The sequence below is a fragment of the Rana temporaria genome, chromosome 2 (genome assembly GCF_905171775.1).
Source record: "Rana temporaria chromosome 2, aRanTem1.1, whole genome shotgun sequence".
Classification (NCBI taxonomy): Eukaryota; Metazoa; Chordata; class Amphibia; order Anura; family Ranidae; genus Rana; species Rana temporaria.
Window position 1 is genome coordinate 61,326,322 of NC_053490.1, and position 27,561 is coordinate 61,353,882.

Here is a 27,561-nt window from a genome sequence, read left to right on the forward strand (position 1 = left end):
TTTCAACCCGAAAAACTTTTTTTTTTTTTTCCAGAAGCCGAAAAACGATGTGAAGCCCACACACCATAATTTTAAATGACGTTTTTAAAAACGTCGTTTTTTTTAATGCCGAAAAACGATCGTGTGAGCGCGGCATCAGAGTTCAAACGTTTGGTTCTCAGAGCTCCCTGAGCAGAGCGCTAGTGGCCGTCAGTCCCCACTGTCTGCTCTGCCCCTCCAGCGCTCACTGTAACGCTGGGCTGTGGAAGGGGTGGGAGTGGTTGGCTCACTGAGGCATGTGGGCGGATCCATATAGTTGCAATCTTTACTGAGCCTGGACCGGCTTCAGTCCACTGTCTGTTGAAAAGGGGTCACAGTAGTGCAGAATGAACTGTAATCCTGGGATCCACAGGAGAAGTACAGCCAAACAAGCTTTGGCTGTACTTCTTTAAGTGCAGAACTGTCATTGACTGGAGTATACCTTTTAGAATGACAGTCCATCCAAAAATTAAATTCATTGCACAACTTCGTATGTCTCTCAGTAAATCTAATAGTGTGAGGTCTTAACCACATGTAAGATTTTATGTTGTAGTAGACAATGCAACTGGAAGGTTAAGGACAACTGCGTTGAGGCAGTAGGAGAAAGACTCCAGGGTGGGCACTGGGTAGTAAAATAATCGAACACAATACTCCAGCGCTGGTGATGCTATCCAAGGCTAAGGATCGGTGTTCGTTGCTAGGATGTGCAGTCCCTCAATACTTTTAATGATATAAGCCAACAACTTGGTGGACTCAAATGTTGAAAACCTTTATTGGCTACACAAGTACATCCAGTAAAACAATACTAATGTGTTTCAGCCACTGTGGCCTTACTCATAGCATCAGTAGGCTATGTGCAAGGCAACAGTGGCCGAATTGCGTTAACATTATTTTACTGGATGTACTTGTATAGCTAATAAAGCTTTTCAATGTTTGAGTCAACCGAGATTCTGGCTTATACACTATGGGCCAGATTCACGTAGAGAGGCGCAAATTAAGTTACTCCAAACGTATGTCATTTAAGTTACGGCGCCTTAATTTTGTGTCGTAAGTGCCGTATCCACAGCGCATTTGCGCCCAAATTAAGGAGATTGCTGGGCCATCAGGCCAGGAGGTTGCTGGGCCATCAGGCCAGGCTGCACCACCCCCAGGACAACAGGCTGCAGAAGAGCCCCAAGAAGGGCAGGAGTCCCCAGGGGAGGGGAGTGGCCACACCTCACATCATAAGGAGGTTGAGGGGGAGGAGGATGAGGGGGGGGGGAGGATGAGGATGAAGATATGGACATTGCCAGGGAAATCCTTTTGGCTTCGGATGTGTTTCCCCCTGAGGCTACCCCTGAGGCTGGCAGCAGTCAGACCACCATCAGAGGTAGCCCCTCCCACTCCTCCCTCAACAGGCCTCCCCCCACAAGGGTCTCTCTCTCTCCCCTCCTCCCAGGCCACAAGACTCAGCTGCAGGCAGGAAGGCTACCCATAAGACCAGGGGGGTGGCCGAGTGTCTGCCGGCCAATCTGCGGAGGGACCAGGCCCGGCAGACCCACCATCTGGGTCAGATCAACCGGACTTTGACCCAGATGGAGGACAGCCTGGGCTCAATTAAGGAATCACTCACTGATGTGGCCACAAACTCCTTGGCGGTCATCACATGCTTTTGTGACCTGCAGACCGCAACAACAGGCGTGGCCCAGGAGGTGAGTGCCCTGACCCAGGCTGTCCAGGACAACACCCGGGCTGTCCAGGCCAATACGGCTGCCCTCACACTGAGTCTGAACAGGATAGCAGTGGACTTGGAGGGCAGGCCAGCAGGAGGACAGTCACCAGGGGAGGCTCCTCCTTCCCCTGCTCCCCCCCCCAGGAGTCCCCCCTGGTTGGCTGTGGCCGTGGCCGGCCCAGGCGTAGCTCACGCCGCCCCTGTTAAGTTTGGGGGTACTTTTTTTTTTTTTTTTTTTTTTTTTTTTTATTATACTGTGCTTATGATTTGTTTTATGTGTGTGAATGATGTATGAATGTGGGGGTGGCATTCCTGGTGAAAAAAAGGTGTCACCCTCAGTTTTGGTGGATTAGGGATCCCCAGGACCAGGGAGAAGTGATCCCAGGTCCATGTGAATGGTGTATGAATGCACAGTGACATAATTGGAGCCGTGGCGTGGCGTTACTGCTCCCAAGTACCATTGGGGGTACTTGGATCTAATCCAATTAGATGTGCATGTGATGTGTCTGTGCTAGGGACCACAGTGGGTGTGCATGCATGCATTCTCATTGTGACATGATTAATGAGTGTGCTTACTGTGCAAAGATGCATTCTGCGAGGCGTCTCCTGACTGCTGTTCCCTCAGAAGAGGGGGTACCCTCGGTTACTAAAGTCACTAGTATAGTTATGAGCATGGATGCCCCTGGCATGTTGGCATACGGATTGTTGTCCTGCAAGTGTGTGTGCTCAGCTCTTCCTTAATGGTGTTGCTTTAGCTGACATTTACACGGCTGGTGCAAAGTTAGGGCACCTTTTATAAAGTGTAATTTTACACCATGAAACTAGCAGATGCGCACAGGGCATAATCTACGCCGCACACACTTAATTTTGTGGATCGCCTTATCTCCCTCATTTGCATCTTTGCCTATCAAAACAGTGGTGTGTCTAGCGTATTTTGCGCTCGAAGAAGCGCCGGTGTAATTCTTTTAGGTAGGATGGAAAAAACTGGATTTCAGGCGTATCTCGTTTTGAGGATACGGCGCAAAGGTACGCGCGGCGCATTTTTCAATTACGCCGCGCATCTCGAGATAAGTCGGCGTAAGTGCTTTGTGAATCTGGCCCTATATTACCAAAAGTATTAATGGGATGCCTGTCTTTACACACACATTAATGTTAATGGCATCTCAGCCTTAGTCCGTAGGGTTCAATATTGAATTGGCCCACCCTTTGCAGCTATACCAGCTTCAGCTCTTCTGGGAAGGCTGTCCACAAGATTTAGGAGTGTGTCTATGGGAATGTTTGGCCATTCTTCCAGAATTGCTTTTGTGAGGTTAGGCACTGATGTGGACCAGAAGGCCTGACTCACCGTCTACGCTCTAATTCATAACAAAGGTGTTGAGGTCAGGACTCTGTGCAGGTCAGTCAAGTTCCTCCACCCTAAACTTGCTCATCCATGTCTTTATGGACCTTGCTTTGTGCTCTGGTTCAAATCATTTGGTGGAGGGGGGATTATGGTGTGTTTTTTTTTTCAGGGGTTGGGCTTGGCCCCTTCGTTCTAGTGAAGGGAACTCTTAAGGCATCAGCATACCAAGACATTTTGGACAATTTCATGCTCCCAACTTTGGGGGAACAGTATGGGGATGGTTCTTTCTTGTTCCAACATGACTGCGCACCAGTGCACAAAGCAAGGTCCATAAAGACATGGATGAGCGAGTTTGGGGAGGTGGAGGAACTTGACTGGCTTGCACAGAGTCCTGACCTCAACCCAATAGAACACCTTTGGGATGAATTAGAGCGGAGACTGCAAGCCAGGCCTTCTTGTCCACATCAGGGCCTGACCTCACAAATGTGCTTCTGGAAGAATGGTCAAACATTTCCATAGACACACTCCTAAACCTTGTGGACAGCCTTCCCAGAAGAGTTGAAGCTGTTATAGCTGCAAAGGGTGGGCCAACTCAATATCGAACCCTACGGACTAGGACTGGGATGCCATTAAAGTTCATGTGCGTATAAAGGCAGGCGTCCCAATACTTTTGGTAAGATAATGTATCGATCAACGTTAACTACTTCAATACAGGGCTTTTATACCCACCTCAATACCGGGCCTATTCTGGCACTTCTTTACTACATGTACAAATCATCATTCTTTTGCAAGAAAAAAATTTTTAGCAGACACCCTAGGGAATAAAACGACTGTCATTGCTATGTTTTATCTTGCACGGTATTTGCGCAATAATTTTTCAAATGCCTTTTTTTTGGAAAAAAATTGTTTCACGAATTAAAAAAATAACAAAACAGTAAAGTTAGCCCAATTTATTTGTAAAATATGAAAGATGATGTTATACCGAGTAAATAGATACCTAACATGTCACGCTTTAAAATTGCGCACACTCATGGAATGGCGCCAAACTTTGGTACTTAAAAATCTCCATAGGCAAGGCTTTGAGATTTTTTACAGGTTACCAGTTTAGATTTACAGAGGAGATCTAGTGCTAGAATTATTGCTGGCACTCTAACGCACGCGGCAATACCTCACATATGTGGTTAAAACAGCGTTTACATATGTCGGCGGGACTTACGTGTGCGTTTACTTCTGTGCGCGAGCTACCAGGGACAGGGGCGTTTAAATTTTTTTTTAAATTCTTTTATTATTATTTTTTACTTATTTATTTATTTTTTTACACTTTTTTATTTTATTTTATTTTTTCACTTTTATTCCTATTACAAGGAATGTAAACATCCCTTGTAATAGGAAATGTGTGTGACAGGTCCTCTTTATGGAGAGATACGGGGTCAATAAGACCCCGCATCTCTCCTCCAGGCTGGAAAGCATGAGATCGGTGAAAAAAAATCACCGATCTCATGATTGGTGTTGCTTACTAGCCGCAATCGCGGCTTTGTTTACTTACGGGTACCCGGGCATGACGTCATCACATCGCGCCCGGGCCTCCGACTGGTCACCAGTCATCTCTATGCTTCCTGCCTGCGCTGGACGATTCTTTCTCCGGGCCCCCGATGGCACGGGAGAGCCCGGAGAAGCACCGGATGGCGGCGGGAGGGGGGATGTCCCCTCCCGCCGCCTATAATAACGATCTAGTGGTGGAATCGCCGCTATGATCATTCTTATGTTGCACAGAATCGCTGGCACTAACGAATGATATCTGAATGATGCCTCTAGCTGCAGGCATCATTCAGATATCCTCCCACAAAGCCCAGGACGTCATATGACGTCCACCCAGGATGGGAGATCCCATCTGTGGACGTCAAATGACTATGGGCAGGTATTGAAGTGGTTAAAAGTACTGGGCAATAATATCCATAAAATCTATGACATGGAGATCTTGTGGCTGGAGTCCCAAGAAAGTCCAAAAAATCAGCAGGTGACTTATCCCACCGCCAGCCTTTATCTATGACTAAAATATCACTTCTGTCTGGACTACGGATTCCTTCAATTATTCATGAAGCCCAGTTCAGCTGCAATAGATGCCACTTGTGTTCAGAGCAACATAGAAAAAACTCCACTCTGCGAAAGTTATTCATCCATTGAGTGTCATGTCATCGGGTCATTTGTCTTTGTATGGCTAATTAAAGAAGTTAGGAATGACAGCTGTCTTGCAGGCAATTAAAATAGTATTTGAAGTCAAGTTCAGGACCACTAAATTACCATGGCATTAGCTGCAAATTGTTCCTGGGCCAGCTGTGTTCAAACACATTCTAATATTAATATTCTGCCAGTGACATCACACTCAATTCACTTCTCACGACTCCTCCCTCTAACTATTTCAGTCCTAACACGGGGATTAGAATTCCAGAGCACGGAGAGGAACAATACAGACAGCAAGGAGTCCTGAGCTCCCTGGAGTTGGATTGCACACTGCAGGTAAAACTCACCACTACCTTTTCTTCACAGTGACCTCCGGGTATTTCTAAACTTTCATGGAAGTATTCATTTTACATAGAGTCACTAAGCTTTTGATGTTAAAAAAAAAAGTTTTATCTCTCGAAAAGCATCTTTCACATGGTAATAAGATATATCAAAAGACATCAATATATTTGTAGCAAAAAGTTTCCATATAAGTGTTGCTTTTTGTAGGATAAACTGTGTTCACGTTCCAATATATACAGTTTGCCAAAATTATTTTAAGTTTAGGCAAATTTACAAAAAAGTCATTAAAAAATAAATCTTATAATAAAACAAAAAAGTCAATATAAACATAATTGCGACGTGTTGGAAACATTTGAGCAGGTAGAATTAAAATGTAGTAAATGTAATATATTTAATATACATCATTTCACATGATGTTATTTATCATCAGTATCACTGTATTGTACATTTTTTATGTGCTTCAGTACTAATAACTTTTTTAAAAAGTCTGTGCAAACTACAACTATACAGGTTAATAAAGTCAGATCAGCAAAAACAAATATTCAGATTGGTTGTTGGTTTTCATTTTGTTTGTTGCCTTAATTGGTTAGGGATACCATAGGCATGAGATTTTTACCCAAGCTGGCCAATTGTGGTTGGATTGGGAAACAACAATTTGTCTTTGGGCATTCTGAGACCTTCACAGTATACAAAGTAGATATTTGCCAGCACACCAAGGATTGGCACAAAGTGGCGTCCAAACGGGTAGTTTATTGCATGATCACAACACAAGAAAGGTGCAAAGTTTCGTGGGGCATCGCAGGAGCCCCTCACATGCCTGACGAAGGGGTCCTGCGTGATTCCGAAACCTTGCACCTTTCTTGTGTTTTGATCTTGCAATAAACTACCCGTTTGGATGCCAGTTTGTGCCGATCCTAGATGTGCTGGCAAATATCTACTTTGTGACTTGAACCAGTCTCCAGCTGGTTGTTGCTGCAGCACCCTAATTTTGAGAGCTCATACCAGGAACGTGTGCAATAGGAATATGAAGTATCACTTCACAGTATACAGATACACACATATCTCCTGGTTGCCATTTTCAGGGGAAGAATAGATCGTTTCTGAATGGATGTTCTTTTACCTGAACACTCCAGTTCTTCTTAGATCAGGTTGGCGCTGCTCAGTGCATCACCATGTACACCTTGCTGATAAAAAAAACTTGCATATTGATGCTTCGAACATTCCTACAAATGTAATAAAATAATGCATCAAGTGTGATAATTATCCACAACCAATCAGCATGCATTTATCTTCTATTTTCTGAAAGCCATATTAAGCAGAATAGAACTAAACAGATAGAAATCTGATTGGTTGCTTTGAGTTTACTTACATTATTAATGATCATTACATTGCCCCGAAAAATAAGCCCTTGTACTGTATATCATATCTGAATGTGACTCAATAGGTAAGATAGAATGTCATGAATTTTAAAATTCACACATGTTCTGAAGAGGCAGATCTACCCAAAACATGTACAGGCGCAGGCGGTCCCCTACTTACAAACATCCGACTTACAAACGACTCCTACTTGCAAACAGAAGGAGACAACAGGAAGTGAGAGGAAATCTACCCCTGGGAAGGGAAATTCTCTCCTGTAAGGCCGCATACACACAATCAGTCCATCCTTCGGACCGTTCTCATCAGTTAACCGATGAAGCTGACTGATGGTCCGTCGCGCCTACACACCATCGGTTAATTAACCGATCGTGTCAGAACGTGGTGACGTAAAACACAACGACGTGCTGAATAAAACAAAGTTCAATGCTTCCAAGCATGCGTCGACTTGATTCTGAGCATGCACGGGTTTGTAACCGATGCTTTTGCATACTAACGATCGGTTTTGACCTATTGGTTAGGCATCCATCGGTTCAATTTTAAAGCAAGTTCCTATTTTTTTGACCTAAGGTTAACTAACCGATGGGGCTCATACACGATCGGTTTGGACCGATGAAAACGGTCCATCAGACCATTCTCATCGGATGGACCGATCGTGTGTACGCGGCATAAGAGTTATTATGGGGAAAAGGTGTCTCTTCTCCACTGATGCTTTATCACCAATCCTTGTTGCACTACTAACCCAAAATTTTCAAAATCCAATTGTCATTGGGACAGAAAGTGAGGTGAAATCTTCTGAACAGGAGCACAGACAGCAAAACAAATGTTACAGGGGTGATGATAATCCTTCCATATGTTATGCAAAAAGCTTAAAAATGTATTTTTTTGGCTGGAGCTACACTTACAAAATGTACCTGTTCCAACTTACAAACAGATTCAACTTAAGAACAAGCCTACAGTCCTTGTCTTGTTTGTAACCCGGAGACCGCCTGTACTTCAGTTTTGCATGTTTGCTTAAACGATGAATTGCATATTGGTTTATATCTCATGGAAGTGTCCATGGGCTCTTACAAGACAAATGTTGGTGGCATGGCTTCCTAGTCAATTCTTTAAAATACAAAGCAAATCAATTGGGAAACGCAGCCGCAAGATAGTAACACATTCATTAAAGAGAATTATTATAGAGAGTAATGAAAGTAAGTGTTCAGTCATTCCTTGCATATCGTGGGGTATATGGGTCTTAAATACAGATTGGCAGTCAGAAAGTGCGCAGGGATTTAGCTGCATTACTGCATTGTCCAACACTCACCTGTGCTATGTTATTGTGACCACTGTTTCCACCAAAAGTAATGAGTCAAGTCTGCCATTCATGTAGGGAACCTGTATAGCTGTATAGCTGATAAGGGAGGGTGGACAGGTGAGCTCTTTACTTGCATAAATGAATAATGCATGAGAATTCACAGTAGAACTTCTGCTAGATGAAGATCTCATTGGCACAGTTCAGTTAGGCTGGCCATACACAGTTAGAATCCTGCTGAATGGGCAAGCTGAATGTACCAAGTTGATAGATCGATCAACTTGGGTACAACCAGCCTGCCGGATTATCCCTAGCGGCTGCTCTAGTGTTAATCTCTGTCTTCTCCCGGCAGGGACGGCTTCCCCCGCCCGCCCACACTGGGTGCAAACAATTGCTCGGCAGGAGGGATTCCCCCATCAGCACTATCTGTGCTGATGGGGGAATCGTGCAAATTTTTTCGGTTGAAGAAAAGAAATGTGCACTACTTATATTCCTGAACTTATTCCGCCTTCCTTTTAACAGCTGTTAAGATATCAGGTTAAGAATTAAGAGTTATTTTTATGGGCTGAGTTAAATGTTGGGGTTCAGGGAGGGGGGGGGGGCTTAAGAGTTAAGCTGGTCATACACTAGGAAAATTTCAAACAGACGTTAGAACGAAAATTCTCATCAGAACATTTATTCTTGCCATCATTGGGGTTGATTTACTAAAGACAAATAGACTGTGCAGTTGCACTCTGCAAGCACAGTTGCACCAGAGCTTATTAAATGAGCAGAAGTTCTGCTGACTTCCATCATCCAATAATATGCAAGACAAAATGACAGAGAGAGAGAGACAGAGAGGCGGTGACAGAGAGAGAGGGGGGTGAGAAAGACAGAGGGGTGACAGAGAGAGAGAGAGAGGGGGTGACAAAGAGGGGTGATGGGGGTGAGAGAGAGAGGGGGGTCAGAGAGAGAGAGACCCCTAGCCCTGTCTGCAGTCCCTCTTGTGCCCCTATGACCCAGTGGTGTGTGCATTGCTCAGTACGCTACCTTGCATGCCAGTAGGATGTCCATGATAGGCAGAAGCTGGCAAGACCCATTTTCATTCTGGGTGAGGACAAGAGGTGGTCTGTTCCTTCCATCGGCTCTATGATGTGACATGGAGCGGTCCCTGGCTGCTTGCATTTCCTGCTCGTCCGTGTTCTGTGAAATCCAGTCAGTCTGTTCCCCAGGCCTGGGAGCGGTGAGGAGGTTTAAGGAGTCCAGGGGTTCCAGCCTCTGGGAGGTGCCAGGGATGCTGTGCCTGCTGTACCTGGCATCTTGCTGCTCTCCTTTACCGTGGCCTCTGTCTCCTGGGCCACTCGCACTATGTAGACCGCGTAATGTCATCCTGCCCACCCCTTAAGGCCTTCGCCTGTCCGGCAGGGCCGGTGCTAGGATAAGGACCTAATGGACAATGTCCGGCGGATCGGACAGGTTTCCAGCGGACAAATGTTTCTTAGCATGCTAAGAAACATGTCCGCTGGAACCATGTCCGTCGGACATGTTCGGTCGTCTGTACAGACTCACCGGACATGTCCGATCGGCCGCCATCCCTCGCATGCATCGTAGTGATTCGACGCATGCGTGGAAGCATTGACCTTCCAGGGTCCCGCACGTCGCCGCGTCATTGTCGCCGCGACGGCGCGGCCACGTCACCGCGCTGTCTGTCCTCGCGGATTTCTGTCTGATGGTGTGAACAACCATCAGACAGAAATCTCTGGGCGGACCGATTTCAGCGGACAGTCCATCCTTGTGTATGAGGCCTAACATTCAGCAAGGAGAAGGAGCACCTTTCAGTTTTTTTTTTAATCGTGGCAGGAGCAATGATGGCAGAGAGAAATCGCCATATTTTAGTTTATTGTAGCCAGATAAATGAGCAGAGGGTATTGCCGTGGCTTACTTCATACATTGTATGTTGTTTTTATTATGGTGTAGTCCATCTCTAAAAGGGTTTAACACCTCCAGACCCATGATGTGTTCTACAGGCTTCATATAGCTGGAGGCATTTACATGCGATTAGCCATAATGTGATATATTAAGTGTGACTTTTGTATTATTCCTAGAGGATTACCACACAGACGTGTTGCTGCTTACTATTTACACAGGCGGCTTATGTGTTAACAGAGCTAGAATTCCTTTTCTTCTTCGTGACTTCTTGCAGCTCAACATGAGTAAAGTGATCTGTTTGGGTTGAGAGCTGCCCCCAGATTGGCTTGATTGGCAGATAGAGGATATCCTCCAATTAAAGCCAAAGCCAGTTAGCTTTTACGTGACTTTTTTGGTACTTGTATTTAGCTACAAAAAAATAAATCAATGCTTCCGTCACTCTCCAGAGATCCCAGCTTGGGATAGACAAGCAGACTGCTATCACCACAGCAAGAGGACCAGTGAAAAAGCGGCTGCCTGTTATCTCAATAGCAGCACATGTGTCCATTAACACCTAGCTAGAGTTCCAAGACCATATACTGAAAATAATATCACGTGTCTCCTTCTTATGCCCTGTACATTTGATTTTTCCATCAGTTAACCGATGAAGCTGACTGATGATCCGTCGCGCCTACACACCATCAGTTAAAACGATTGTGTCAGAACGCGGTGACGTAAAACACAGCGACGTTCTGAAAAAAATGAAGTTCAATGCTTCCAAGCATGCGTCGACTTGATTCTGAGCATGCGTGTATTTTTAACCACTTGCCGACCGCGCACCGTCATTATACGTCCACAAGGTGGCTCTCCTGGGCGAGAGCACGTAATATGACGTCCTCTCTCCCAGCCGCCACTAGGGGGCGCGCTCGCCCCCGACTCCCATGCGTGTGCCCGGCGGGCGCGATCGCCGCCGGGCACACGCGATCGCTTGGTACAGAGCGGGGACCGGGAGCTGTGTGTGTAAACACACAGCTCCCGGTCCTGTCAGGAGGGGAAATGCTGATCTTCGGTTCATACAATGTATGAACCGAGGATCAGTGTTTCCCCTAGTGAGGCCACCCCCCCCCCCCACAGTAAGAACACACCCAGGCATACTTAACCCCTTCCCCGCCCCCTAGTGTTAACCCCTTCACTGCCAGTGGCATTTTTATAGTAATCCAATGCATTTTTATAGCACTGATCGCTATAAAAATGCCAATGGTCCCAAAAATGTGTCAAAAGTGTCCGAAGTGTCCGCCATAATGTCGCAATACCGGAAAAAAAAAATCGCTGATCGCCGCCATTACTAGTAAAAAAAATATAATAAAAATTACATAAAAATACCCCCTATTTTGTAAACGCTATAACTTTTGCGCAAACCAATCAATAAACGCTTATTGCGATTTTTTTTTACGAAAAATATGTAGAAGAAAACGTATCGGCCTAAACTGAGGAAAAAAAATGTTTTTTTATATATTTTTGGGGGATATTTATTATAGCAAAATGTAAAAAATATTAATTTTTTTCAAAATTGGCGCTCTATTTTTGTTTATAGCGCAAAAACTAAAAACCGCAGAGGTGATCAAATACCACCAAAAGAAAGCTCTATTTGTGGGAAAAAAAGGACGCCAATTTTGTTTGGGAGCCACGTCGCACAACCGCGCAATTGTCTGTTAAAGCGACGCAGTCCCGAATCGCAAAAAGTACTCTGGTCTTTGGGCAGCAATATGGTCCGGGGGGTAAGTGGTTAAAACAAGTTTCAAATTTTTTAACCGATGGATAAATAACCGATCAGGCCTACACATGATCGGTTTGGTCTGATGAAAACGGTCCATCAGACCGTTCTCATCGGATTGACCGATCGTGTGTACGCTGCATTGAACAGTCTTCAGAAGGTGGTGCAGGAACATGGGGGTGGGCTTTTCCCAGTGCGACAGATATATTGACTGCCCCTTTCCTAGTGGTCCTTTGAAACTCCTATGAGTTCACTATTATGTATGAAAATAAAGAATAAAAAGTCACTTTTTTTTTATTTTATTTTGTGTTATTAATTCTTAACTTCTTAAAAATTAATAAAACATTGTAGAATGTACAATAAATCCTAAAGCTACCAACTTGGTATGTTTCTTTACATTGGCCTCCATCCAATGGCAAAATGATGAAATATAAAAATAAATTTGTATGGAAAAAATAAATAAAAATATACCCCTGGCTCTCGTACTGCATTGGTGATGTCACACTCCTTCCGAGTAAATCTCAGGGGATTTTGGGTAGCCGAAATCCCATGAAATGACTCTGCAACACAGTACAGGAATGTCTTTAGGTTTACTCAACATTCTCTGAGATTTTGTTGGAAGAATGGTGACATTGCTCCTGCCCATAGGAAGAAGCTGAGAATAAAGTAACAGCTTTGTACCACCTGTAGGCAGCCCCTTAGGCTCCATTCACACTAATGTGTTTTTTTTTATGCATTATGCAGGAATGCAGGGACATTTTTTAACATGGTTCACACGTTTTTACCGCGATTTTACCGCGATTTGCGTTTTTTTTTAATAATTATAATTTTATTTTTAGCTAGCAATTTTTTTTATATTTCCTTTAACAACCAGCTATAAACAGGTTAAAAAAAATGCAAACCGCAAATCCCGCCAAAATCGCGGTAATACTTGCGTTTGGATGCGGGTCCATTGAATACTATTACATGCAAAACGCTGCTTTTTGCTGGAAAAAAAGTCCCAGACCCATTCTAAAAATGCAGAGGACTAAAAAAAGCATTAATGTAAACATGTTCCATAGGAAACCATGTTAAAAAATGTCCCTGCATTTCTGCAAAATGCATCAAAAAAACGCATTAGTGTGAATGGAGCCTAAGGTTGTAAGCTCTCTTGAAGACAGGGACTGATGTAAATGTCCAATGTGTAAATTGCTGCATAGACTGTCAGCACTACATAAATGCCTGAAATAAATAGGAGCCCGGCAGGGAGAGATTGGCACAGAGAATTTTGAAAAGACAAAGGCTAGTAAGTATAACACTTTGGGGGGTCATTTAAAGCAGTGGTGGCTGGTGGGCTTTTCTTCTGGGGGGCCAGCACTACCCCCCCTCCTGGCGGCGAGGTGGCGTGACGCTGATGCAATCAAATAGGATCACTTGGTGCTTTGGCCAATCGGGAAGGCACTATAGTGTAAAAACAGTGAAAATTAATTCGCTATGGTCACACAATTGGGTGGGATCGGGGTGCACTCTTTGCGCCCCAAACACCCACACTATTTTTAAGCCTATAAGAGCCTCTGGATCTAATCAAGTGCTTCAAAAACAACCCCACCATAGGAATCTATGTGTCGGGCGTCCTGAAAGGGGCCGGGAACATGGATAGGGAGAATGGCGGAGGTGTTGGTGGGGGGGCGGTGCCCATGCGCCCACAATGCATGGGCCGCCACTGATTAAAAGAGCAGCTTACAGTTATTCTTTTTCACACTACTGGGCTGCATTGGGCAGTGGTGGCCAAAGCAAAGCCAAGACAAACACCCTTGTTTTTGATAGGGCCCTTTCACACCAATGCACTGTGTTGGTGTGCATTGCGATTAAATTACAACATGTGACAATGCATTGCAACATGCTGTTGCACAGAGTCAAATCAAGTGCAATTTAAATAAAGTTAAAAAAAAGCATTGCAATATAACAAATCAGCATGTACCCACTGGCGTGAACAGGCCCATGATATTTTACATCAGAGCCCATGTGTAACACAACACATACTGTATATACAATTTCCCAGATTAGAATTTGTTGTATACTATACAAAGGAAGAGGCTAGCAGGTTTTGCTAAACACATGAAGTAATGTTTACTATACTGATACTGCTTACATTTGCAGATTAGAAAAATACCTTTAGGTTCACAGAGTTTCATATTATATATTTATATATTAGAATTTACTGCTTTATTTGTGCATTTTTACACATATTTATATTATCAATTGTTTCTTTAACATATCATTATTTTCCACTGTGCCTGTTTTAAGGACTACTGGTAAAGTAAAAGAAAAACACATTCCAAATATTTAATGTATAATTCCATCGGTTTTCTTTATCCTACCACAGAGGTTAGGATGTATAATAACAATTCTAGTTCTACATGTGGGAGCTGATGTACAACTGAGTAGAAAATAACAAAAAAAACTTTAATAAAATCTTCTAATGGGCAGATCGTGGCATTGTTCCAAAATGTGAACCCCAATATTTCTTTTCAGACAAGTTTCCTTTTAAAATCTACCATGCCGTTCTCTCTGCTACCTACATCATTATGGCATTCTAATTAAAATGAATTATGTCAAAAAAATTGATTTCAATAAAGTTCTAACAAAAAAGAAAAAGTGTGATGCATCAGCACTGATAATTCTAGCGTACACCACTGGCCATGAATTCAATGTGGCTTGCTGGTGGGAACGAGTCCATGACATCATTGACCATGCATGTGATAGAAATGACTAAAGCGCTGATATAAATATTAAAATGATGCCAATTAATAAAATATAACTAAATGATCAAGGCTGCTACCATTAAAGCGGAGCTCCACCCTAAAGTGGAACTTGCGCTGATTGGAACCCTCCCCCCCTCCGGTGTCACATTTGACACCTTTCAGGGGGAGGGGGGGTGCAGATATCTGTCTAAAGACAGGTATTTGCACCCACTTCCGGCCCAGCATTCACGGGCAAAAGACGGGCATTGCATCACATTCCGTCACCCCCCCCCCGTTGTGTGCTGGGAACACTCGGCTCCCAGCACACAGTGGGAGCCAATCGGCGGGCGCAGCGCGACTCGCGCATGCGCCGTAGGGAACCAGGCAGTGAAGCCGGAGCGCTTCACTTCCTGGTTCCCTCACAGTGGAGTGACGAGCGATCGCTCGTCCTCTGCTGCGGACGGCGCTGGACTCCAGGACAGGTAAGTGTCCTAATATTAAAAGTCAGCAGCTGCAGTATTTGTAGCTGCTGGCTTTTAATATTTTTTTTTGGCCGCACATCCGCTTTAAGTAGTGTTCTGCCACAAAAATAGGTAAGATAAAATAAGCAATAGTGCACCCGAATCAACCTCTTATTAAACACAGGATGTGATAATATAAAAATTTTAAAAAACTTGCAAAATATCTGATAGTAAAACATATAAGAAGGACCAGTAATTATATGTAATATATATGAAAGTCCAAAGGGCTTGTAAAGGTAAAACATTTTTTTCCTAAATAGCTTCCTTTACCTTAGTGCAGTCCTCCTTCACTTACCTCATCTTTCCATTTTGCTTTTAAATGTCCTTATTTCTTCTGAGAAATCCTCACTTCCTGTTCTTCTGTCTGTAACTCCACACAGTAATGTGAGGCTTTCTCCCTGGTGTGGAGTGTCGTGCTCTCCCCCTCCCTTGGACTACAGGAGAGTCAGGACACCCACTAACACACAGCTCCTTTCTCTATCTGCAACGTAGAGAGCGTGAAAAAAATGACCGTTTTTAAAACTTTTTTTCCATTGATACATGTTCACTGGGGCAAGACCGGGGTTTTCAAAGACGTTTTACGACAATAACTTGCATATTAGGCTTTAAAATGGGCACTTATTAATTCGAACGTTCGAGTCCCATAGACGTCAATGGGGTTCTAAATGTTCGCGCGAACTTTCGGTCCGTTCGAAGGTTCTGGTGCGAACCGAACGGGGGGTGTTCGGCTCATCCCTACTCTCCCCTCCTTCTACCTATAATGCATAGCTTTTTTTAAAGAGATCTATAGAAATACCTTATTTTTAATATGCTCTGGTGGTGCAGTCACATGATACAGAAGCTCCGGCTCCCCAGTATTAGCAAGCGGCTGAGGCAGGGGAAGGGAGTGCTGACAATAAATGGACAATGGGAGTCGGTAGGTGAAGTTATTGCTGCGGGAATTCAGAGCCATGGTGGAACACTTCCTTACACAGTGGAACAAATGATTCTCAATTACATGGCCACACCGGAGTAGATTTAAAAAACACATTTCCACTGATCTCTTTTATAATGGCTATGCAGCATCGGTAGGAAAAAAGGGGCAACATTTTTATAAACACTAATAGTAATCCTTTACTTACACTTGAAAGCAACACAACTTCAAACTTCAGCACTTTTGTCTTAGGAACATTTTAGGCCAAGTCAGGTTATTTTTAAATAAAGAAGCTTCTAATAAGGGGAGTGCACATAGAAGCTTGGTTGTTTAACCACTTCCATACCTGGCACTTACGCACCTTCCCGCCCAAGCCAATTTTCAGCTTTCAGCACTGTCGCACTTTGAATGGCAATTGCGCGGTCGTGCGACATGGCTCCCAAACAAAATTGGTGTCCTTTTTTCCCCACAAATAGCGCTTTCTTTTGGTGGTATTTGATCACCTCTGCGATTTTTTTTTGCGCAACAACTAAAAAAAGACTGAAAATGTTGAAAAAAAATCACGTTTTTATTTTTTTCTGTTAATTTTTTTGTAAATACGTTTTTTCTTTCAATTACGGGCACTGATATGGCGGCACTGATGTGCACCGATGAGATGGCACTGATGGACATCGATGAGGTAGTACTGACGGGCACAGATGAGGTGGCACTGATTGGCGGCGCTGGTATGCGGCACTGATGGGCACACATAGGCGGCACTGATGGGCACACATAGGCGGCACTGATGGGCACTCATGGGCGGCACTGATGGGCACTCATGGGCAGCACTGGGCACTCATAGGCGGCACAGATGGGCACTCATGGGCGGCACTTATGGGTGGCACTGATGGATACTTGTGGGTGGCACAGATGGGCACTGATAGGTGGGCACTGGGCATGGATGGGCACTGTGGGGTGGCACTGATGGACACTGTGGGGTGGCACTGATGGACACTGTGGGGCGACACTGATTTACCCATGTTGCCAATCAGTGCCAATTTGTGGGCACTGATTGGCATCTTTTTTTTTTATGCTTTTTTTTTTTTGCCCAGACTTTTTTTTTTGCCCAGATTTATTTTTTTTGCCCTTCCCTGGTGGTCCAGTGTGGCGATCCGAGGGGGGGCTGCGCTGATAAACAATCAACGTGAATCCCCCCTGTCAGGAGAGCCGCCGATCGGCTCTCCTCTACTCGCGTCTCTCAGACGCGAGTGAGGAAGAGCCATCAATGGCTCTTCCTGTTTACATTGTGATCAGCCGTGGTTGGACACGGCTGATCACGTGGTAAAGAGTCTCCGTGAGAGACTCTTTACCTTGATCGGTGTTGCGGGGTGTCAGACTGACACCCTGCAACAACGATCGCCGCGATGCGCGCCCCCGGGGGTGCGCAGCGGCTCAGAATCCTGAGGACGTCATATGACGTCCAGTCAGGATTCTACAACCACTTTGCCGACGTCAATTTGTCATTGGCGGGCGGCAAGTGGTTAAAGAGGCACATCTAAGTATGCAGGCATCCGGGGTAAAGCTGTCTACATAGACCATCTTCCGCACCACCATTGATGTTGTCCCTTCCACTCTGCGCTCCACGAGCGGTTCAAGCCTCGATCGATCAGCCAGTGGTGCAGGGGACGGTCTATGTGGATCGTTTTACCCCGGATCCCTGCATACTTAGATGTGCCTCTTTTAATCATCAACCATGTGAGTTGCTAAATGTTGTACCTTCATTATATGTAACCATATTGCTACACTTAGAGGCGCCTCTCTTCTCTTTTATACTCTGTAGCTCCTGCTGGATTTTGCTTCTAATCCCCTTGGAGAGACTACCATTTGTGGATGGACATTTTATGGATACACAACCCATCACATTCCTATAATCTTTTTATATAGACTATAAACTGAAGGACTTATGAATAAATGGTTGTGGAACAAATCATTTGAGTTTCCATTATTTCTTATGGGGAAATGTGCTTGAATATACAAGTGCTTTTGATCACAAGCATGTTTCTGGAACGGATTATGCTCACAATCCAAGGTTTTACTGTACTTGGACTTTGCTTAATTTCAGCCTTTTGCAAACAATACAAATTTGTACAATAGCACCAAGGCTGGGAGAGGGAGGGGCAGAACTAGGAGCCAATAAGGTGTGTTACATGCAAATTGGCTGACAAGATAAATGCTGATAGAAGAAAGCAGAAGAGCAGATGCGTGACCTCATCAGTCTGCTGCTGCTCTTTCAATGTCCAGTCCACATTCCTTTTGTGTATTTGGCTCTATGACTGGGGTTCATCTTAAAAACTAATTCTGTATTGGAATTATTATACTTATTACATAGCACTGCCACTCTTATAGAGCCATTCAGGGCTGAAATGACTAAGGCCTCGTACAGACGAGGGGATATCCGATGGAAAAGGTCTGTCGGACCGTTTCATCGGACATTTTTCCTGCGGATTTTGATCTGATGGCTGTACACACCATCAGATCAAAATCCGCGCGGAAAACATCCGCGGTGACGTGTCCGCGCCGTCGCCGCGACACTGGAAGGTAAATACTTCCACACATGCGTCGAACCATTCCGACGCATGCGAGGGTTGGGGATCGGACGGACTTATCCGGTGAGTCTGTACAGACGACCGGATAAGTCAGAGGGACTGGATTCCAGCGGATAGATTTCTTAGCATGCTAAGAAATTTTTATCCGCTGGAAATCCGTCGGCTGGACAAATGTCCGCCGAAAATTGTCCGCTCGGGCCTACACACGACCGGATCTATCCGCTGGAACTGATCCGCGGATAAATCCCAGCGGATAGATCCGGTCGTGTGTACGGGGCCTAAGTATTCTGCAAACTAAAGACCCAGAAAACTTTGCATGTCTTTTGCAGTGGGTTTTCTACGATCTCATAAAACCAGTCTAAAAATGGGATGGACGAGATTTACAGGCCAATGCTGTAGCCAAAGGTTATCAAAATATTCCAGTACTGCATTTCTAACAGCGCATTAGTTTTTAATTCACCTGATTAGATGTGGTGATTGTTGACACTTGATACCAAGTAACCAGATCGCCTTGGCATTTTTGTCACAGCGTCAGGAGCTTGGGTGCAGCTGTTTGTATGAAGAGAGTCTGTGCCAACACTGTTCACACTGTGCCTGGATAAAAATTCTCCTAATAGCTCTGAGTGAAGGACAGAGTCATACCGCCATTCTTCTTCTGATTACAGTGTGTAATGAGCCTTTAATATGGTGCCAGAAGAAATATGCGTGGAAAAAAAATGGCCCAACTGTAACATGATCTTAAAAGGCCGCTGACTTAAAGTTTATGTAGAGTTTTGTTTAGAATGTTGAATGATTGGGATCTCTGTCAGGTTTTAATAACTGTCTTTGTACCTGCTGAGAAAATTCACCCCCTCCATTTGTCCTGGTGACCATTGTCTCCAGTACAGAAAGCAGGGCCGATCCTGGGCAGGTGCGCGGTGTGCACCGCACCCAGGCGCCGCATCGCCAGGTGGGGGCGCTGAAGCGCCAGAGTGCTCCCCTCCCTCCTCCTCGCCTTGGCCTTGTCTGTGTCATGCAAACAGTGGCATTGCAAGGAGAAAGCAAGTTTTTTCCACTGGGGGCCAGGGGGTCACATGCAGCAGCACGCAGCAGCTGTCTGTTGCCAAGCACAGGAGAGCATAGAAAGAACCGAGCGGAGGGAGGATCCGCCCATCGCCTTGCCCACCAAGGTACTGATGATCGAGAGCTGAGCTCCCTCGGAGGCTGTGCCCAGCCACGTTGCCATAGAAACATGTGTAATGGGGAGGAGTTAGTAAGATGACCACGCCCATGTGGGGGGGGGGCAAAAATATTTCTGCACCAAGGCATCTGTGACCCGAGGATTGGCCCTGACAGAAAGAGATAGAAAACCCATAATTTATCGTAGGTGAACCACCTTCATGCAGTTTACACCTTGTAAAAGCAGACCTTTCTGTCCAGCGACGCGATTTTTTTTTGTTTTGAATTATTATTTTTCCGCCGTATCTTTTTTTTTCCCGACGCAACTTTATTGACCCGTCACGATCCACAAAGCTCGGCGTAACGTAATTTCGCGCTATGCACGTCGGGAAAATGACGTCACGAGTATGCGCAGTACGGCCGGCGCGGGAGCGCGCCTAATTTAAATGGGAATCGCCCCCAGTTGAAGAGGAACGCCTTGCGCCGGACGGATTTAAGTTACACCGCTCAAAATTTCTAGGTAAGTGCTTTGTGGATCGGGCACTTAGGTAGAGATTTTGCGGCGGTATAACTTAAATGCCAAAAATTACGTTGCGCCGGGTTTTTGAGGATCTGGCCCTTGGTTCTCAGTAGCCCCATGACCACATAACTTTTTTTATGCACAGGGACCTTTCTTTCCCACACCTCCTGATGACTATGAATAAACTTTTTTTTTTTTAAATACAGTATATTAACAATTAAATGGAAACAAACTAACCCCCATCCAACCTTGAATTCCCTAATTGCATTAATAAAGTGAAAAATATGGAGCATCTATCAGCTAGAATATATGATAATCTTAGGAAACAAGGTTTGGAACCCCTGGGTTCAATTTTTTGCTTCTTTATAAAAAGAGCAGACACTGGGGATTTAGTAAAAATGGAGAGTGCAAAATCTGGTGCAGCTCTGCATAAAAATCTTTTTATTTTTTTTTACAGATAACATTTTTAGAGTTACAGAGGAAGTCTGGTACTAGAATTATTTCTCTCGCTCTAACGATCGGCATATATAACCTGTGTGTATCTGGCTCTGATACTAGCCAGTGCCTCGCAAGCCACTGACCTCCCTGCACATCCCTGCCTTACATTTAACTCTGCCTAGAACTTGAGCCTTAGGGCCCTTTCACACGGAGCGGATCAGTAATGATCCGCTCCGTGTGTCCGCAAAGCTCAGCGGGGATCCTCCGTAAAATCCCGCTGAGCTGGCAGCTGACAGGGCGGTCCCCGCACACTGTGCAGGGACAGCCCTGTGTTTCCTCCGCTCTCCCCTATGGGGGATCGGACGAACACGGACCGTGTGTCCGTGTTCATCCGATCCAGCAGACGGAAGAAAAATAGGATTTCTTCCGTCTGCAAATGCGGATCTTTGCGGAGGCGGACAATTACGGGTGTCAGCGGATGTTCATCCGCTGACACCCGTAATCACATAGGGACCCATTGTATGTCCCGTTTTCATCCGCAAACGGACGGATGAAAATGCGGACATACGGTCCGTACGTGTGAAAGGGCCCTTATACCCAGCTCCAGAAACATGCTTTTTCACTTAGGCCTCGTACACACGACCGAGTTTCTCTGCAAAAACCAGCAAGAAACTTGCTGGGAGATATTTTTTTGCCGAGGAAACCGGTCGTGTGTACATTTTCGTCGAGGAAACTGTCGAGAAACTCGATGAGCCAAAAAGAGAGCATGTTCTCTATTTCCTCGACGGGAATGGAGAAAATTGGCTTGTCGAGTTCCTCGACAGCCTAACAAGGAACTCGACGAGGAAAACGATGTGTTTCGCCCGTCGAGTTCCTCGGTCGTGTGTACGAGGCTTCACAAGTCTGCCAGAATATCTTTCTGCAGGTTTCCTCCCCAAGTACAGAGGGACCCCTTGTAAAGGCAGTTGCTTCTGCTGAAAAGGTTAACTATAACAATGGCCTAAATACAAAAACAAATATCACCTTTTCATAGCCATCTGGTTATCTTAATGAGCAGTCTGAAATTTCATTAGGGTCCCAAAACTGTGTTTGCCGATACATTATTTTACACAACTGATTGACTGAGTTCTGTTGAAAGGACATGTTGGATTTTTTTTTTTAAAGGGGTTGTAAAGGTTCGTGTTTTTTCACCTTAATGCATCCTATAAAAAACACCTGGCAATGACAGCCCCCCCGTTTTACTTACCTGAGCCTGTTCACTTGCTGTGCACGTTACCCGACGTCCTCTTCCCCACGGAGTCTGGCCGTTGATTGGCTAGATTGGATGTATTGATAGCTATAGCCGCCGGCTGTATCACGGGAGCGTGCACGCAAGCTAACCCCCTTGGGAGAGAGCTTCCCATAAAGGGGGTTAGCTATTGTGGGGAGGAGCCGAGACAGCCGCCAAGGGACCCCAGAAGATGTGAATCGGGGGCCACTCTGTGTAAAACGAACTGCACAGTAGAGGTAAGTATAACATGTTTGTTATTTAAAAAAACAAAATAACGAAGCCTTACAACCCCTTTAATCAGTGGCCGAGCCAACCAATGTCTCGGTGGGGGGATTCCTCCATCCACCTCTTTTGTGTGGATGGAGAACTATTTTATGTTTTTTTTTTCGCAGCCAAAAAAAGTGCAGCAAAACATGCATTATAAATATAAATGATCTTGATATGTCAATACTGAGAAGTTCCTCACAGACAACAATGCACCCATAAGTGATGTGCTCTCTGGAACCTGGTTACAAGGCATTACAGGAAAGTCAATGTTAAAGCGGAGTTCCGGCCACAATTTCACTTTTTAAATATAAATACCCCTGTAATACACAAGCCTAATGTATTCTAGTAAAGTTAGTCTGTAAACTAAGGTCCGTTTTGTTAGGTTGTTACAGCATTTAGACACTTTATAAAATAGAAATTGACTGGGGCCATCTTAAGTGTGGGCATCATGAAGCCAGACTGTATGACTTCCTGGATTTCAGCCTTGCAGATCTCGCACATGCTCAGTGCTGCACAAGCAGTGTAATAGGTTTCAGATCAGGTTTCAGCACCTGTACTGTCCAAGTCACATGATTCTTCGAGACTGGGGAGTGCACAGACTCCTGGAAAGTTACACCCACTACATTCCCAGGAGTCTGTGCGGTGTAGGTTAGGAAGCTTAAGCACCTAGGTGCAGGAAGAGGGAAGATTAACTATTCTGCCTAGCAACAACACTTTGAAGGCATCTAAAAAAAAAAAAAAAAAATTCTTTAAGGACTAATGACATTTTTTTAAAACTACTGATGTAATGTTATATTTATGGGTGGAACTCCACTTTAAGTAAACTCAAATGATTTTTTGAGTTTAAAGTGGGAGTTCACCCATAAATGCAGTTTTTGCTCTTTTACCCTTAGATGTATGCTCATTTAGTCTAGGGAAATCGGCTAGTTGTTTTAAAATCCGAGCATTACTTACCGTTGTAGAGGGCGATCTTCTCCGCCACTTCCGGGTATGGGTCATCGGGAGTGGGCGTTCCTTCTTGATTGACAGTCTTCCGACAGGCTTCCGAAAGGCTTCCGACAGTCGCATCCATCGCGTCACGAGTAGCCGAAAGAAGCCGAACGCCGGTGCGGCTCTATACTGCGCACCGACGTTCGGCTACTTTCGGAAAATCGTGACGCGATGGATGCGACCGTCGGAAACCTGTCGGAAGACTGTCAATCAAGAAGGAACGCCCAGTCCCGCAGCCCATACCCGGAAGTGGCGGAGAAGATCGCCCTCTACAACGGTAAGTAATGCTCGGATTTTTAAACAACTAGCCGATTCCCCTAGACTAAATGAGCATACATCTACGGGGGAAAAACAGCATTTTACCGGCGAACCTCCGCTTTAACACTATTTGCTGTACAGCAAGTCACTGACTAATTTTTGGAAATGTCCCTTTTTTGTGCGTGTATGTTTAACCTTTGTTTTTGTGGACCTCTTTGTAGGACAAGTGGACCTGGCAGTGAACAAAGAAGCTCTGAAGTTGTCCCAAGAATATACCTTTGTGTTGCACCAACCAATCCTCAAATCTTTCGGCAAAATGGAGCGATCAACTCAGGAGCTTTTCCTCAACTTCATGATTGTCCTGATCACTGTCCTGCTCATGTGGGTTCTTGTGAAGTCTTACCAAGGTTAATAGACTACTATGAAGTAACGCAACGACCGTTGTTTGTACTTAACTATGTGAAATTCCACGAGGGTTTACGGAACACCCATACAACAATGATATTGTCTGCTCTCTGCGACCAAGGTCCTAGTTTTCACCGCCACCCAATTATGCCAATACCACCAGTACACATGTACCTGTCCCTGAGCCTGGAAGCCATATTGCGCAGGCCAACCTTCCCAGCCCAAGAATGAGAACGCGTTACACTAAGATTGATTAGCTGACCAGGATAAGGACATGAGGGAGTGGAATTTAAACACAGAAGATATGTTTAGTCTGGTGGAGGAAGCTGAGAGAAAAATGTCAAACTTCTGTCTTTAGAAATGAGAACTGGGAATGTTTTGATTATAAGTACAGCGGAACATTTCAGTCCCATCTTTCCATCACAATAAAGTCTTTTCCACCAAAAGTTGAGTTTTTAGATCACTTTGTGTTTTATTTGCTTTTTAATGCTAATATGTTATTCCTCAGCCCAGATTCATACTGTCTCTTTTAAACTCTTGATAGTTAAAAGAAGATGTCAATTCCTGCATGATTCAGGTTTTCATGGTATAACAGTTTCTAATTTAGCTCCCTTTTTTCTTCCTGCTTTTCGGCATAATGGCAGATGGGCTAAAATAGTTCAAATAATAAAAATCTACTGAAGCCTTCAAAATTGCACAACAGAATTGCAATAGTTTGTTTTTAGTTGGCCATGCTTTGTGCCTGTTTCAATGTCATAACTAGGTAGGGATGAGCCGAACACCCCCCCCCACGTTCGGTTCGCACCAGAACCTTCAAGGGGACCGAATGTTCGCGCAAACATTTAGAACCCCATTGACAGCTATGGGACTCGAACGTTCGAATTCAAAAGTGCTAATTTTAACCGCTTGCCGACCTCCTCATGTACATATACGTCAGCAGAATGGCACGGACAGGCACATGTACGTACCTGTACGTGCTCTGCTTGACGTGGGTCAGGGGTCCGATCGGGACCCCCCACGGTACATGCGGCGGTCGGGTTCCCTCGGGGAGCGATCCGGGACGACGGCGCGGCTATTCGTTTATAGCCGCCCCGTCGCGATCGCTCCCCGGAGCTGAAGAACGGGGAGAGCCGTATGTAAACACGGCTTCCCCGTGCTTCACTGTGGCGGCGCATCGATCGAGTGATCCCTTTTATTAGGGAGACTCGATCGATGATGTCAGTCCTACAGCCACACCCCTCTACAGTTGTAAACACACACTAGGTGAACCCTAAATGTTACAGCGCCCCCTGTGGTTAACTCCCAAACGGCAACTGTCATTTTCACAATAAACAATGCAATTTAAATGCATTTTTTGCTGTGAAAATGACAATGGTCCCAAAAATGTGTCAAAATTGTCCAAAGTGTCCGCCATAATGTCGCAGTCACGAAAAAAATCGCTGATCGCCGCCAATAGTAGTTAAAAAAAAAAAAAAAAAAATGCAATAAAACTATCCCCTATTTTGTAAACGCTATACATTTTGCGCAAACCAACCGATAAACGATTATTGCGATTTTTTTTTACCAAAAATAGGTAGAAGAATACGTATCGGCCTAAACTGAGGGAAATTTTTTTTTTTTTATATATTTTCGGGGAAAATTTATTATAGCAAAAAGTAAAAAATATTGAATTTTTTTCAAAATTGTCGCTCTATTTTTGTTTATAGCGCAAAAACTAAAAACCGCAGAGGTGATCAAATACCACCAAAAGAAAGCTCTATTTGTGGGGGGAAAAAAGGACGCCAATTTTGTTTGGGAGCCACGTCGCACGACCGCGCAATTGTCTGTTAAAGCGACGCAGTCCCGAACTGTAAAAACACTGTGGGTCTTTAGGCAGCATATTGGTCCGGTCCTTAAGTGGTTAAAGCCTAATATGCAAGTTATTGTTGTAAAACGTCTTTGAGAACCCGGGTCTTGCCCCAGGGAACATGTATCAATGGAAAACAAGTTTTCAAAACAGTAGTTTTTTTCAGGACTCCTGAAAAAACGACCCTTTTTAAAACTTTTTTTCCATTGATACATGTTCCCTGGGGCAAGACCCGGGTTCTCAAAGACGTTTTCACAGGCATACTATAGACACCCAGCAGGTACAATATTTAAAGGAATTTTTCATTTATTTTTTATTTTTTATTTAACCCATTCCATACAGGGCATTTTCACCCCCTTCCTGCCCAGACCAATTATTAGTTTTCAGCGCTGTTGCACTTTGAATGACAATTGCGTTGTCATGCAACACTGTACCCAAACTAAATCTTTATGTTTTTTCCCCCCACAAATAGAGCTTTCTTTTGGTGGTATTTGATCATCTCTGCGGTTTTTATTTTTTGCGCTATAAACAAAAGAAGAGCAACAATTTAAAAAAAAAACACAATATTTTTTACTTTTTTATTTAATAAATATCACAATTTTTTTTAAAAAAACATTTTTTTTCCTCAGTTTAGGCCGATACGTATTCTTCTACATATTTTTGGTAAAAAAAAATTGCAATAATTGTATATTGATTGGTTTGCGCAAAAGTTATAGCGTCCAAAAAATAGGTGATAGATTTATGGCATTCTTATTTTATTAATTTTTTTACTCGTTTTGACGGCGATTTGCAATTTTTTACTGTGACCGTGACATTGTTTTGCATTGATTACTGTGTAAATGTGACTGGCAGGGAAGGGGTTAACCACTAGGGGGCGTTGAAGGGGTTAATATGTTCCCTAAGGTGTGTTCTAACTGTGGGGGGAGGGGACTCTCAAGGGGAGGAGACCGATGTGTGTTCCTCTGTATTGGGAACACACATTGGTCTCCTCACCGCTGACAGGAGGTGGATCTGTGTGTTTACACACACAGATCCACACTACTGCCGTGATTACCGACAATCGCGGGCACCCGGCGTCAATCGCGGCCGCCGGGCACCCGCACCGGGTCACGAGCGCTGCCCTAGATCGCCGGGAACACAGGACGTCATATGACGTTCACCCGGATCGGCGAGGGGTTCCTGCCGCCGTCATTTCACAATGACGCGGTATGGAAGTGGTTAAGCATCATTAAAATCACTGCTCCTGAATCTTTAGGTGCAAACTACAGAGCACACTGGCAGTACACACCAAATAGCTTTAGGTGCAAACTACAGAGCACCATAGACTATAAAAGACAGACAATTTTGAAAAAAATTACTCTATTTTTTACTTTCTGCTATAACCCTATCCAAATAAAAAATTAAAAAAAATATAATTTCTTCATCAATTGAGGCCAATATGTATTCTGCTACATATTTTTGCTTTAAAAATCAAAATAAACCTTTTATTGATTGGTTATAGTGTCTACAAACTATGGGATATATTTATGGAATTTGTTTTTTACTAGTAATGGCGGCAATCAGCGACTTATAGGGGGACTGTGATATTGCGGTATAGCTGCGTCTTTAAAAAGTGAAATGGTCACCTGTAAAGGAAAACATTTTTTTGGCTAAAATTAATGTCTGCAAGGTAGACAGAATAGTGTAATGATTCTGTAAAAAAAACGAGTAAATACCTATTAAATTCCTTCATCTATATCAC

At 44.3% G+C, this 27,561-nt stretch overlaps 1 protein-coding gene across 1 annotated transcript; it reads left to right on the forward strand.

Moving 5' to 3' along the window:
* The first annotated feature begins 5,480 nt into the window (after positions 1–5,480).
* LOC120929059 (sarcolipin) lies at positions 5,481–24,425 on the forward strand. The gene is made up of 2 exons (XM_040340254.1): positions 5,481–5,588; positions 23,791–24,425. The coding sequence occupies exon 2, from the start codon at positions 23,886–23,888 to the stop codon at positions 23,979–23,981; it is 96 nt and encodes a 31-aa protein (XP_040196188.1). The 5' UTR covers positions 5,481–5,588; positions 23,791–23,885; the 3' UTR covers positions 23,982–24,425.
* The last annotated feature ends 3,136 nt before the right edge of the window (positions 24,426–27,561 follow it).

Bases quoted from the DNA above. Each gene is read 5' to 3' on its own strand.
- LOC120929059 (XM_040340254.1), top strand. From the start codon at position 23,886: ATGGAGCGATCAACTCAGGAGCTTTTCCTCAACTTCATGATTGTCCTG.